General features: G+C 42.9%; 1 protein-coding gene across 2 annotated transcripts in view; it reads left to right on the top strand.

The window, feature by feature from the left end:
* WLS (Wnt ligand secretion mediator) overlaps nt 1–13,568 on the top strand; it is a 71,856-nt gene that overhangs the window by 24,533 nt on the left and 33,755 nt on the right. The window contains exon 1 of one of the 2 annotated variants that reach the window (XM_081915830.1): nt 7,843–8,121. The exons of the other annotated variant lie outside the window; for it this stretch is intronic. Coding sequence (XP_081771956.1) covers nt 8,016–8,121 — 106 coding nt within the window. The 5' untranslated portion in view covers nt 7,843–8,015. Of the gene's footprint in view, nt 1–7,842; nt 8,122–13,568 lie in introns of those variants that run through there. 2 annotated transcript variants of the gene reach the window in all.

The raw sequence follows: 13,568 nt of genomic DNA, 5'->3' as shown, positions 1-13,568 counted from the left end.
AGGTTAGATGGTGTCATGGGCGTACCCAGGATTTTTGTTTGGGGGGCAGGCTTTTGTTGGGGGGTAGAACCTAAGATTTGTATTGATTTTTACTGATTGGGGGAGCAGCTGCCCCCTGCCTCCCCTTGGCTACGCCATGTAGCTCCCTAAATTACTACCATAATTGCTACCCTGCTATGCACTGATATAAAGCAGTTACCTGCAGCATTGTGGCCCAGAAATTCTGTAGTTGTTCACATTGGCTTTTGACAGCAGAAGAGAATGGTAAAAACATTGCATTTGCTTTTCTTGAAATATCCTCGGTCCAGTATACCTGAAGGAGCATCTACACCATGGGTAGGCAAACTAAGGCCCGGGGGCTGGATCCAGCCCAATCACCTTCTAAATCCGGCCTGCGGACGTTCCGGGAAACAGCGTGTTTTTACATGAGTAGAATGTGTCCTTTTATTTAAAATGCATCTCTGGGTTATTTAAAATGCATCTCTGAGTTATTTGTGGGGCCTGTGGTGTTGAAATGGAGGAAACTGGCAAAGGAGTTGATTTTATATGATTGTTAAAGCTAGGTAACTTCCCTGAGCTGTCAAGTCGAAAGGATACATTTATGCATAATATTTGTAACATTTGACAACTTTAAAGATGTCCCCTCCCCCGTAATTTCCGTAACAATTATCCATGCCTCCTATATGACTGGCCTGCTTTACAGAGCAAACCTAAGCCCATGAATTTAGAAGCAAGTCCCTTCATTTTTTTATCAGACTCATGAACGAACGAGTCTAGCTCAGGGCAACTGGAGGCAAATTGAGTCCCCCGCCCCTTAGAAACTTCTTGTCACTTTGGGAAAGGGTGTGTGTGTGTGTGTGTGTATCTGCCCTATATGCTTTCTTCCTTTTAGCATCGGTTTCTGTCAGTTCAGTCTGCATTACATTTCCATTCGGTCAGGCTCAGCTGAGGCAGTGGCACAAAATAATCCAGCATGTCTCTGCATTTGGAGCTTGGGTGAGAGATAACTGTCTGTGGCTTAATTGAGGCAAGAACGAGATAACGGTTGGTGTGTTGGAGGAATCTGCTAAGAGAGGTAAAGAGCAAAATTCATATTGGCAGCTCTGATGGAGCGAAATGCACAAAGGCTTGGAATGGAGTGTTAATATTCTTAGCAGCAGGGGGTGTTCACATCATTATCCATCGAGACCACCTCTTTTTCTTCACAGGGCATTTATTATTTCTGCCAGCAGAGAAATGCATTTAAACTGCCTGCACCTTCCCAAACAACTGCATCCCCACACTGTGAAATCCTGTAACACTTGCTAATGCGAGTTCTCTTAAAGCTATATTATTATGAAAAAAAATTTCAATTCAAAAGAGGCAGTGGAGTTTGAAAGCCCATTTCAGCCCTCCCTCCCCCACCCCCTTTTACTGTACCAGAAAATGACAGATAATTTAAAGGAAGAAAATTGCAATTAATTTTTACCATGCATGTTTTATTCAGCCTGTGTAATGGAGGGATTTAAGATGCCAGTTCTGCTTCCAGTTGTTGTTTTTAACCAAAGCAACTTACAACCAAAGCTTTACCATTTCATTCACTGTTGAGATGCAATTCCTCCCCCTGTAAAATTAAAATGAAATGATTTGACCTCAATGAAGACAACCCCAAAGGGCACTGGGTTGGGAAATGCTGTCCTACCCCTTTCTTATGTTGAAATATTCCTAATGGGTTTATTTGGGGCTGCAAGGTGAGCTTCACTATTAGCTACACTGTAATAAGTTTTGTCTGCTTAAAAGAGAATTTTAGTATTGTGATTTCTAGGGGAAAGGAAATTTATCATACTTGTTGGGTTTTGGCATTTGCTTTCATCATAGCTTGTGTAGGAGCTGAGGGACAAAACGTGAGAATTTAAAAAGCAGAGGTGGAACCTAAATATTTTGCTCTGTGTGGAGTTGCTTACCAAGTATTCATGGAAGGTCCTTACTTAGAATTGGTGCACATCCTTTTTTTTGGAGAGGGGGAAAGAGGCACTGAGAAAGGATGCAGCTACCGTGACTTCCATGTCGCTGGTCCCTTTCATCTCTCTCTTTCTCTCCGCTGTGGAGAAGCAAGACTCTGATGTAGTCCCAGAGCAGATGGTCAAGAAAAGTGGGTGAAGAGCACACAGTGGCTGCATTCCTTCTTGCGTCTTAGAGCTTTTAATGTGTCAAGTGTGGGGGATATGAATGAGCACCAGCAGTCCTCTTTGAGCTTCACCTTATTTATCTTTGGGGCATCTCAGATATTTTGTTGTTGTTGTTGTTCATTATCCACTGGGCCACTCTATTCTAGACCTTGCTTTAGACAGATACTGTGAAAAACCTTAAAGCAGGAACGATAGCCTTCCTAAAGTGGTGTGGAAACAGCAGTCCTACTTGAGCTTCAACGCTGCCAAGCTTTGCAAAGAATCTCGCATTTCCTGATGGTTGAAACAAAGTTCAGGTGTTTCCAAAAGCAATGGTGAAACTACTAAGGAAGCCATAGGTATGATGCATAAACATAATTACAAAGCAATAATTGCTTTGCTAGGTCTGGTCCATGGTCCCTGTTGCCCAGTCTCCCAACAATTACCAGCCAAATGGCTTTTAGAAATCTTAGAAATGAGGCACAATGGTGGTGCAGTGTCTTAGATACACATTGGCCATGATGTAATAAGCCCAGATGTGCACAAACTTCAGGTACCCACCGCATATAGATGCTTCCTTTGCACAAATAGCAAAACAAGTTGGGAGACCACTATAGTTAACTATAGCTTCCCACTGTATCTGAACTGGGAAACTATAGTTCATGACTTCTAGACAAGCCAATGCATGAAGCAATGGTTTCAAATTGTCGTTTGGAAGCCATCCACTTTTGTTCCTAGTTTGGAGGTAATGGGAAGCCAGGGGAAAATGCAGCTTCTGGTTTGTTTTGCCACTCCTGTAGAGGGAGGAGAGAAGTGGATACGTTTGGGCACCTGAAGCTCATTAATACTTAGGTGTTTTATCCTGAGACTCTGGAATGCAACCAGTGTGAAGCGGCAAGCAATCTCTCAAAATGAGATAGTGAATTCTAAAGACAAAAGAGTGCAAGATTTCACCAGTATGAGATAAGTTGTTCTTCGTGTTTCAGTGTATCTAAACGCCCAAACATTAGTAAGTGACAGAGTTTATTTCCCTGCTGCTGTTAAAGGCACCAAAGCAGACCAGCCCCCCCCCCCCATTCTCTAGTTTCTAGTTGGCAACTATAAGGGTTTGGGAAAAGAATACAGTATTTCTTTAAAATGACTATTTTTATTGAGGTATCAGTTATCATTTTATTTATTTCATTTCATCTATGAATCCCTTCCCATGAAACATCTGAAAGCAATTAACAATAAAAAACATTTATAAAAATAATATCAAATCCAGTACAAACAGGGGCTGGAAAAATGATGACAAAAAAAAAGCAACACAAACAGTAAACATACAGTGAAGATTGGAGTATCAAGTACATCAATATCCTTTGACTTCTTGGATAGGTACAAAAGGTGTCAATGCAGAATAGAATCCTTCAAATGAACCAGAAAGGTCAATAAAAATGTTAGGTGTATAGCTTAGTTTCCAAAGTGTTCTGCTAGCGCAATCCTATTAAAAGTATGAGATCTATGAAGATGTGAGCTTTAGCCAGTAACTTAATAGCACGGGGTTTATCAGTCAAGATACTGGTTTTGTATTGTGCTGGTGCTATATGCATGCAAACTGTTTTCATGGCTGATGTTGCATCACTTAGGCCTTTGGGCTATATTGAAGTCAAGTTATCTACATTGTTCTTGTTATCTTCTGTATTGGCATAAGTACTTCTAAACTCCTGATTTTATCTAATGTTCAGTGGCTAATGGTTTTATGGATTGTTGTGGGCATCTGTCTGTCTTGAGAGACAATGGAGTGTGCCTCCGAGGTGAAGTCAAACTGCTGCATTAGCAGCCCTGAAGTGACCTCCCTGAAGCAAGCAAGGACAGTGTGTATGGAGGTCCTGGGCTGCCCAGAAGACAAGACCTCTTCTTAGTCTTGCTGATGTGGGACCAAAGAAAAGCAGAGTAATACATTTGGCACCAGCTTGGCTGCAGAAGTTGCCAGAAGGAGGCGTACAACATGCCCTCCAACTCTCTTAAGAGACTTCATTCTAAATATGTGATGGGGTTTTTCTTAGCCCTTTCTTCTCCTGAAGATATCTCGCAAGGCAGTGAAAGTCCTAGATGGGCTAGCTTTCAGGGTTGACAAGCCCCATCTGCCTCTCACTTCCCTCTGCAGCATGGGCAGAAACCTCCTTCTTGACCCTTGGACCCACTACTGGTTTCATCTGCTCAATCGGCCAGAGCCTGTCTTTGCCTGCAGGGGAAGTCCCTAACTCACTGAAGATTTGAGACCCATCAGCTACCCTCATGTGATTTAGCAGGCCAATGGAAACCATTCCCGGGGTGTTGCTGCTGATGCATTCTGGCAGCTTCTAGGAGCCTCAGGTGAGAGCTGAGTGCTGGGTGGGGACCAAAGGTAGACAAACTACTCCAGAAGGAGCACAACATGTCTCCCTCCCCTCCCCTTAAAACCTCATATTTTTGTTGTTTTGCTGTTGTGTTGTGAATCACACTGTGATCCCAATTAGAGTTGGTTTACAAATGAATCATATAAATGCATGACCAAATAAAATTGTCTGAGCAATATTGCCCCACACTTTTGCCCTTTTTAAAATAATGTGTAAAATGGAAATATTGATTAATTTTTGCCTTCATTTTGAGCAGTTTTCGGAAAGGTCCACAAGAGTGGAAATTTTCTTCTTCTGTTTGGAAATATTTTACAAAATTTAAGCTGCAATCCTATCCACACATACTTGGGGATCACTCTTACTGAAAAAAAGTTAGATGTACACCTGAAAAAAACAGGCAAAGTGTAAGGCTGCAGTCTTGTGTACATTTCCCTGGGAGTAAGTGCCACTGAATTTAGAAGGACATGAACCAATTTGAGTGGAAAAGAATAGGGCACATAGAAAGGTAGGAGTGGAAGACTTGCTGCTGATTTAATCCACCTTTTTTATTTAGCGATGTTTTGACAGAGGGTTGTGTCTCAGATATCCTTCCTCCTGAAGTGACTACTTTTCTCCATTGCTGCCCAAATGGAAACTCCACAGCAGGAAAAAGAAGAAATCCTCTTTAATATTTGTCTAGGACCAAAATTTCTGTGAAAGATGTAATATTATTCTCGAGTGCTTGCAATTCTCCCTGCATTCAGTAATCCCTTTTAACAGCATTGTTTTCTAACAATTTTTTTTTAATGTACAATCCTGTGCATGTTTACTCAAAAGTAAGCTCCACTGTGCTCAGTCCTAGATAATTGTGCATGGCATTGAGCTAGCTAGAATAGTAAGATTATTTTGCATTGCCCGTCCTCTGCCTTAAAAACATTCCAAACCAAAAAATTCCCAAGGCAAATAATATCATCTCCTTAGCATAAAGCCAGTCTGATGTAGCAGATGGAATCTTAGACTAGGGATACCAGCTCTGAAATCTGGTGGGGGAGCTTTAGCCAATCATTTGCTGCCTCAGTTTCTTAGCTGTAAGAATTGTGATTCTTCTAATCTACTACACACAGCAGTGATCCACAGCAGTGACTGTGACTAAGATAGTGTGTTTAACATTTTAAAAACATATACGCCACCTTACATCCATACATGGATCACAGGGTAAAAAAAAAGTAAAATTATAAAACATAATCAACAATAAATTTAAGAGAAATAAAACTATTCAGCCCTCCAAAACTACCAGTATCTAGAATAATGGCAGGTTTTCTTCTTCTTCTTTGGTGATCACTCGTAGCCGAGTAAGATTGCCTTCCATAAGCACAGTTTTAACAATGAGTCTGTAAGTGACTGTGGAGGCCAATTCTGGATCCACGTCCTTCCACAGTGGGGACATTGGCTTCTGGGCGGGAGTTGGTCACAGTGTGGATTTGCGAAGCGTGCCTTCATCTTAGCACATTTCTTCCTTGTGTCCTGAGTTCGAGTGTCTTCAATGCCCATGACACCTTTGGTAAAGGCTATTCTCCAACTGGAGCGCTCGCAGGCCAGTGTTTCCCAGTTGTCGGTGTTTATACTACATTTTTTAAGATTTGCCTTGAGACAGTCTTTAAATCTCTTTTGTTGACCACCAGCATTACGCTTTCCATTTGTAAGTTCGGAATAGAGTAGTTGCTTTGGAAGACGATCATCAGGCATCTGCACAACATGACCAGTCCGACGAAGTTGATGTTGAAGAATCTTTGCTTCAACACTGGTGATCATTGCTTCTTTCAGTACACTGATGTTAGTTCACCTGTCTTCCCAAGTGATGTGTAAAATTTTCCGGAGAGACCGTTGATGGAATCTTTCGAGGAGTTGGAGATGGCGTTTATAAGTGGTCCGTGTTTCACAAGCATATAGTAAGGCTGGTGGTACAATAGCTTTGTAAACAAGCATTTTGGTTTCCCTGCGAATGTCCCGGTCCTCAAACACTCTGCACTTCAATTGGGAGAAAGCCGCTCTCACAGAACTCGGGTGATGCTGGATTTTGGCATCAATGTTGGCCCTTGTGGAAAGATAACTGTCCTTGGTAGGAGAAGTGATTGACATTTTCCAACGTTACACCATTAAGTTGGATTTGTGGTGCTGCAGAGGGGTTATTTTGTACGTGTTGGTGCAGCACTTTGGTTTTTTGGATGTTGAGTGATAGGCCAAGCTTTTCGTAAGCTTCTGCAAAGATATTTAGGATGGTTTGGATCCTCTGAGGATCCTCTGAGCGTGTGCACACTACTTTGTCATCAGCATACTGAAGGTCTATGATGGACGTTACGGTAACCTTGCTCTTTGCTTTCAGCCTGCTCAGATTGAAGAGCTTTCCATTTGTTCGATATATGATTTCTACTCCTGTGGGGAGTTTCCCTTCGACATTGGCAGGTAAAATGGTTTTAACCTAGTAAAATGGTTTCAACACATCATCAGCATCAGATGTACCTCCTTCTAGAGGCCACCACAGAAAGGGCCCTTTCTTAAGTTTGTATATAATGCACTTCTAAAGATAAAAGAAGGAACTTACACTGGAACTTACTATTGATTGATTGATTGATTGATTGCAATTAGTGAACTTCTTATAGGTGGTGGTGGTGAACATTTGGAAATGTAACCGCAGCATTTGGAATTTGATTATGTCACCTATTAAGCCAAGTTCATGGCAGATTATTTTTGGACATTAGTGTGATGTCTAGAGTGGATATCCTTTTTCACCACTACCATTTCCTGTTCTGTCACCTGTAGTGACTATTGTTGCTGGATTGTACATCCATGTGGTTATGTGGCAGAAGAATATGACAGGGTTGTGGTTTTTCTGCCTTTCAACCAGCTTCGGAGGTAAGACAGAAGTCACCAACCACACAAAACGGAGGGGTAGCTAATTCTGAAACAGAAAGAGCAAAGTTTTCTCCCCGCCCCCGCTGAACCTGTGATAAAATCGTTTTTAAAGGACACATCTTAATAGCATCTTCGTGTTATCCTTCCTTAACATCCATCCCCAAGTCTGGTGAACTTTCTGGGGGCTTTTTGTTCTCGCCGGGCTAGGCCCCGGGAGAGACCCAAAGAGCCCTTTTTGGAGTTGGGGGGGGGACCCGCCTGGTCCTCTTTCCACTTGTTAATTCCAAGCCCCCTTCCTCCGTCTTGCCCCCCACCGCTTTGCGAGACTTGACACCAATTGCTGCTGAATAGCAGAGGAAGGCGGGAGGAGGAGGCGGCGACGGAGGGAGGTGGGTATCATGTGATCCGCTTTCCTGCTCCTTTAAAGCAGCCACATGCAGCCGAGCGCCGGCCACAATCACAGCTCCCGGCAGAGCGGGATTCGGATCCGGACTTGCCCGGGCAATCAGTGCCGAGGCGGCCGCCGCTCTCCCTCCCCATCCCTGACAGCCTTAACTTTTGCCGCAGTAGCTTGTGCCAAGGGAGCAAGCTGCAAAAAATGGCAGGGGCAATTATCGAGAACATGAGCACTAAGAAGCTGTGCATTGTTGGCGTGATCTTGCTGATTTTCCAAATCATCGCCTTTCTGGTGGGAGGTCTGATCGGTAAGTGCGTCGCAGGGGCAAACTTTATCCTTCTTTTCCTTCGCCTTTCTTTCTCTCTCTTTCTCTTTCTGGCTTCTCTCTTCCCTGTTTTCGAGACTTTGCTTCTGTGATCTAATTAGCCGGGCTATTGTAGTTAAGAAAACACCGCGCCACGGGCCTCTTTGTGCCCCCTGCACTCGAGTGGCTGCAAAGGAAGGAGAAAGAAGGGAGGGAGGGAAGGAAGGAGGGAGGGAGGGGCGCGCGCGCACAGGCTCGGGGCAGAAAAAAGTTTGTTCGGGGTGTGTGTGTGTTTGTGTGTGTTTCGGCCTCGCTTCCAGGATCTGCACCAAGGAAGCGAGTGGAAAGGCGAAACCTTTTAAGCATGGCGACTTGGTTTCTTCAAGAAAGCCGGCGGGGGGGGGAGAGAGATTGTGTGAAACGCGAAGTTGATATTCCCTATTACTTCTGCCTCGTCCCGACGATCTCCCTCCCTTCCCCTTCCTCTCCGACTGGGCTGCAGGGAGAGAGCTAATCTCTTTCAATTGCAATGAGAAGAGGAGCTGCTCGAGCCCACGAAAGGAATGTTTGCGCATTGTGCCTCCTTGACGGGGATCTGCCTTTCTCTTATGTGTCTTTCTCTCTCGAGCCAGGCTTAGGCAGTCTCCAAGTTTGGATTGAAGGCGGTAAGGGGGGCAAGGACGCTCCCTCGGGAGAAGAAGGAAGTGACACCCCCCCCCCACACAAACACGGAGGGTGAAGGGTTATTATTATTATTTGCACACACTTTGCTCCTGTCTCGATGGAGGCAACTTAACCACTTACCTGAGATCTTGCTGGGGGGGGGGGCGGCGCACCTATCTTTAAACCTATTGGGTGGACAAAAGGGTTTTTTTTTTGTCCCCCCCCTCCTCGCGCCCTCCTTCCGGGCGAAGTAAAAGTTGTGCTGCATGGATGCACAATTCAACTGTCTCCTTCGTAACCCTCCCATTCCTGGGATAGAGGAAGATTGGCTTCAACCAGGGATTCCCCCCCAAATCGTCCCTCTGTTGTCTTTGACTTTCTGAAACTTATGGGGTTGCTGCTCTCCCAAGTCGAAATTCCTACGTTTACAGATAACTAAAATGGTAGGAACTGAGGAAATGCTTAATTCAACAAGCTGTGTTAAAAACAACTTGGGGGCATGAAATGGCAAACAAAAGTGGAAAGCAGGTTGCATTCTGTTTGAGGGCTTTTTCACCCCGACCTGGGTGCTAATTCTTGTTTCTTGCTCAGACTCAATATTTTTTACTATCTATCTATTCCCCAAAACTTGTACCTTTATTCTGACCTCTGTCGCACGGTACAGAGAAATAATATGGTGAATAGTCTAGTAACCCAGTGCCCTTGCTTTGCTTCGCAAATAAATAATTCTGTTTAGGGCTCGCTTGTTTATCTTTTTTTTTCTTTGTTTTAAATTAAGAAGCACAATCCAAGTTGCTAGTTACCTGCACACACTGTATCTGTCTTAAGATGCAGAAGAAAAAACCCCCTTTCTGGGCAAATCTGCTTATGTCTTAAGAAAAATGAATATGGAGTGACCTTTATGGGAAATGTTAGTGGAGCAAATGCTTAGAGGGAGAGAGACTACTTAAAATCTTGCTCTCCTTAGAGTGTGCTCAGCACTCTGAAAACTCTTGCTCCAGGCCGTTTCTTAAGCAGTGACGTAACCTTTAATTGTTCCTGCTCTGGAGCAAGCATACCCCAAATCCTTTGTTTTAATTCTCAATTTTAAGGTTCATCTCATAGCATGAAGGTTTTCCCCAATGTGAGTCTGCAACACACCACTAATGGGTTGTTACAGGCAAATCTGAGGCATGTTGCAACAAACTTCACAGAGGTTTTTATTTCAAGGATCGTGCCAGTTGGTTATCCCACCTCATCTTAACCACATCATGTGCTGGGGTTATATTTTTATTTTTGAAAGTTGATTTAGTTTGTCCTAATGCACAGTGCTTGCTTAAAATGCCTTCCACCTTCAAGTTCTGAAAGCCTGGAAAATATTTTAAGGCACCATGATAGAACATTTAGATGGGGGTAAGAGACCTGTGGTCCTCCAGATGTTACTGGACTCCAGATGTTGAACGCCCATATGTCCCAACAACCATGGTCAATAGCCAGGGTTGATGGGAGTTGTAGCCAAGTAACATCTGGAGGGCCACAGATTGCTTTAGATCATGGCCAAACTTGGCCCTCCAGCTGTTTTGGGACTACAATTCCCATCTTCCCTGACCACTGGTCCTGTTAGCTAGGGATGATGGGATATGTAGTCCCAAAACAACTGGAGGACCAGCTTTGGCCATGCCTGCTTTAGATCAAATTGTAGAATAGCGGCTACATGATTTTGCTGTTGTATGCCATTACGTAACTCAGGTTTTCTGGTTCAGTATGTTTGAGCCATGAATGCATCCTTCAGAAGCATAGCTTCCAATTCAAATACAAGACTGTGGAATACTTTTGAATACTAAATTTCCAGATAAAATTCTGCGCGCTGTTACATTGGAGGTTTGGGGTTGTTGTTGTTGTTGTTGTTTTACTACTGAGTGATGCTTGTGTTCAGGGAGGTTTCAAACCACAAGATACTGGCTTGGACATCATGACAAATGGTGGCTTTGCAAACTTGGAAGTTTTGTATTACAGAGGGTATATAAGGAGGGACGGGAGTTTGTACATTCCGAATCCAACAAAATATGGTTAGTTCAATGAGGAGTGTGATTTCTGATTCCAGACTATGTGAGGATACTGAAGATTGTGGCTTAATGAATTTGTAGTGGTAACCTTGCACTTACATTCAGTTCCCTAATAATAATTTCCATTCATCAACTCCAAGGGTCATTTTTTTCAATCAACTGGTAGTGGTTTATAGTGTGTTGGCGATCTCCCATAGAAGATCCATGTTCGTGACAAAATCCTAGATAGCTCAGCTAGTTACAGCATGGTGTTGAGAATGCCAAGGTTGCAGGTTCGATTCCCCATATGGAACAGTTGCATATTCCTGTATTTTGGGGTTGGACTGCATGATCCTCAGGGTCCCTTCCCATTCTACATTTCTATGATTCTCATGGTCAAGGGTGAACTCTTGGCTAAGGTGGGACTGTCTTGTTCTTTGATCCTTAAAAGAAAGTCCCTAGAAGTTAACAAGGTTTACCTTGGTCAACACTTATCAAGTTTTGTGCTTCATGGATGACCCTATATCAGATTGCCTATATTTATTCAAGATTAGTATTTTATTCCATCATGCAGTTTTAAACACTGGGATCCCTTGCCACATCTGTGGCTAGGGCTGCTCTGCTGAATAGGTACATGCTGTACTCAGGGTATGAATGCTGCATGGGGGCCCTTCTGTTTGAAAATATTCAGCCTGCAGTCTTAGCATAGATTCTTGAGATAGGAAATAGACAAGAAAGGTCATGTCTACTCCCTTCTTCAGTGAATATCTGTTAATTGCAGCTGAATGGGAAAATGCACTGGAAAATGAAACTACTTGGCACAAATCTGTTTGTTTTTAAGAGTGGTGAAGAATAGATAATAAGGACTTGAGGGGGAATACTTCAGATCCTACCAAAACTGCATTGCCTTGCCTTTATCTCTTGTAATGGCATAACTTACAGTAAATGGCTTTATAGCTATAATAGTGTCTTTGCTTAGTTTTATGTGATACAACACTCCGCTGTAGTTCTTTCCAGATACTAGGAAGGGTTGTCAGAGCTATTACTAGAGGCCAAAGTAAAATGTTACTGCTGGTTTCTTTCTCAATAACACCCCTCACCTTCTGAAGCTGTTAGTGAATCTGATTTGGGAGTCTGATGGGTTTGGTATATAGAAGATCCCGATTAAAAGCCCATCACAAAGTCGCTCTTTTGTAGCTTAGCCTCTTATCATGGGAGTGGTTGAGAAGATAAAACAAGACTAAAAGTGCTATGATGGTGTCAGAAACCCTAATCTCATTTTAAAAATGAAGATTTTCCCCTGCTTTAAGGATCTTGGCGTGTTTGGGAAGGGAAATGGTTTCTCCTCCAGCGAATAAGGCTTCTGTTTTGCCTGAAGCTAAAATTCAAACTCTTTCTGTAAGCTAGGAATGCTTCCCTTGAGATGAAAAGGCTCTGTGCACATACCAAAGATACTTTAGTATTCCTTCAGGCATGTATGTGGTAGATGCAGAGTTATGTCTAGGGGGGACAGGCTAGTCTAAATAAACTGTTTTATGAGGTACCAGTAGTTACCTGCGGATTAGACACTGTAGAATTGAAATGTTTCAGCTTGAAAGACACTGTTTTTCCTCTCAGAGCTGTGCTCTCGCCTCTGCTGTGAATAATGTTGGGTCATCACTGCTATTTAGACTTGTGTCGTGAGAGATTTAATAGTCTGGCTGAAGGAGCAGGAAATGTGTTTTTATCCAGAGTAAAAATCGACAAAAGGAGGGCTTGGACGAGGCCCAGGTATGCGATGCTGCAATTAGCAAATGTTTCCCGTGTGTGTGTGTGTGTGTGTGTGTGTGTGTGTGTTTTGAATTGGCTTGGAGGGTCACAGTGAAAATATGCTACAGAATTCAAACTGCTGTAGTCATTGGCTGCTTCAAGAATTATATAGTAGTAAACTTGCTATCTAATCCTACTTAATGCTCTCCTCATGGAGATTTCTTTGGCATCTTCATTGTACACCTTTAGGTGCCAGGCAAAAACTGTTCCTTTTCAACCAGGCCTTTGGCTGATTGACATCTAATGCCCTTTTAAATGTGTTGTGGGAGGGGAGATTATTGGTTTGTTGTTGTTTTTATTCTTGTTATTTTGTGAACAGCCCTGAGTTCTACAAATGAAGGGCAGTATACAAATGTAATTCTTAGCAGCAGCAACAACAACAATTTATGACATCATTCATGGTCAACAGTGCTTCTTTGGAAAATTTTCAAAATCAACTTGGTCATAATGATTTCTCTGGAGAAACAACCTTGCCTTGTGCTTCTGGTTGGGGGCAGCATGTTCTAGGAGAAAAGGGTGTAGAAAATTGCTGCCTTTTGATACTTTTATAGGAAAGGCACAAACATGGGGAAATAACTGAACTATGGCAGCACTGGTTGAGAATTGGGGGGAGAGAGACTGCAGAAAAAATCCTATTGCTGAATCCAGTAAAAAGTAAGTAGGCCATTCTCCCTTAAGTTCAGTGTACCTTATACCGATTAAGTCGCACTCACAAAAAACACAACATACATAAGCACAATCCTAAACCTCTTTACTGGGAAGCAAGGTCTTCTGATTTCAGTGGGACAGTCTCACATGTAAGGATGTGTAGAAGTGTAGCCAAACTGTGCAAAAACTACCAAAAGGGAAGAGCGTCTGCTAAAAGTCTGACTTGGTTGTAAAGTGCTATGAGCTGAGCGAGTTGCAAGTCAGTGGGGTTTTTTAAAATTCTTTCCACAGAAACAGATTTGTGAT

Source organism: Podarcis melisellensis, assembly GCF_964234715.1.
Source record: "Podarcis melisellensis genome assembly, chromosome: 6".
NCBI lineage: Eukaryota > Metazoa > Chordata > Lepidosauria > Squamata > Lacertidae > Podarcis > Podarcis melisellensis.
The sequence above is the reverse complement of the archived record's forward strand: the minus strand, read 5'-3'. Positions and strand labels throughout refer to the sequence as shown.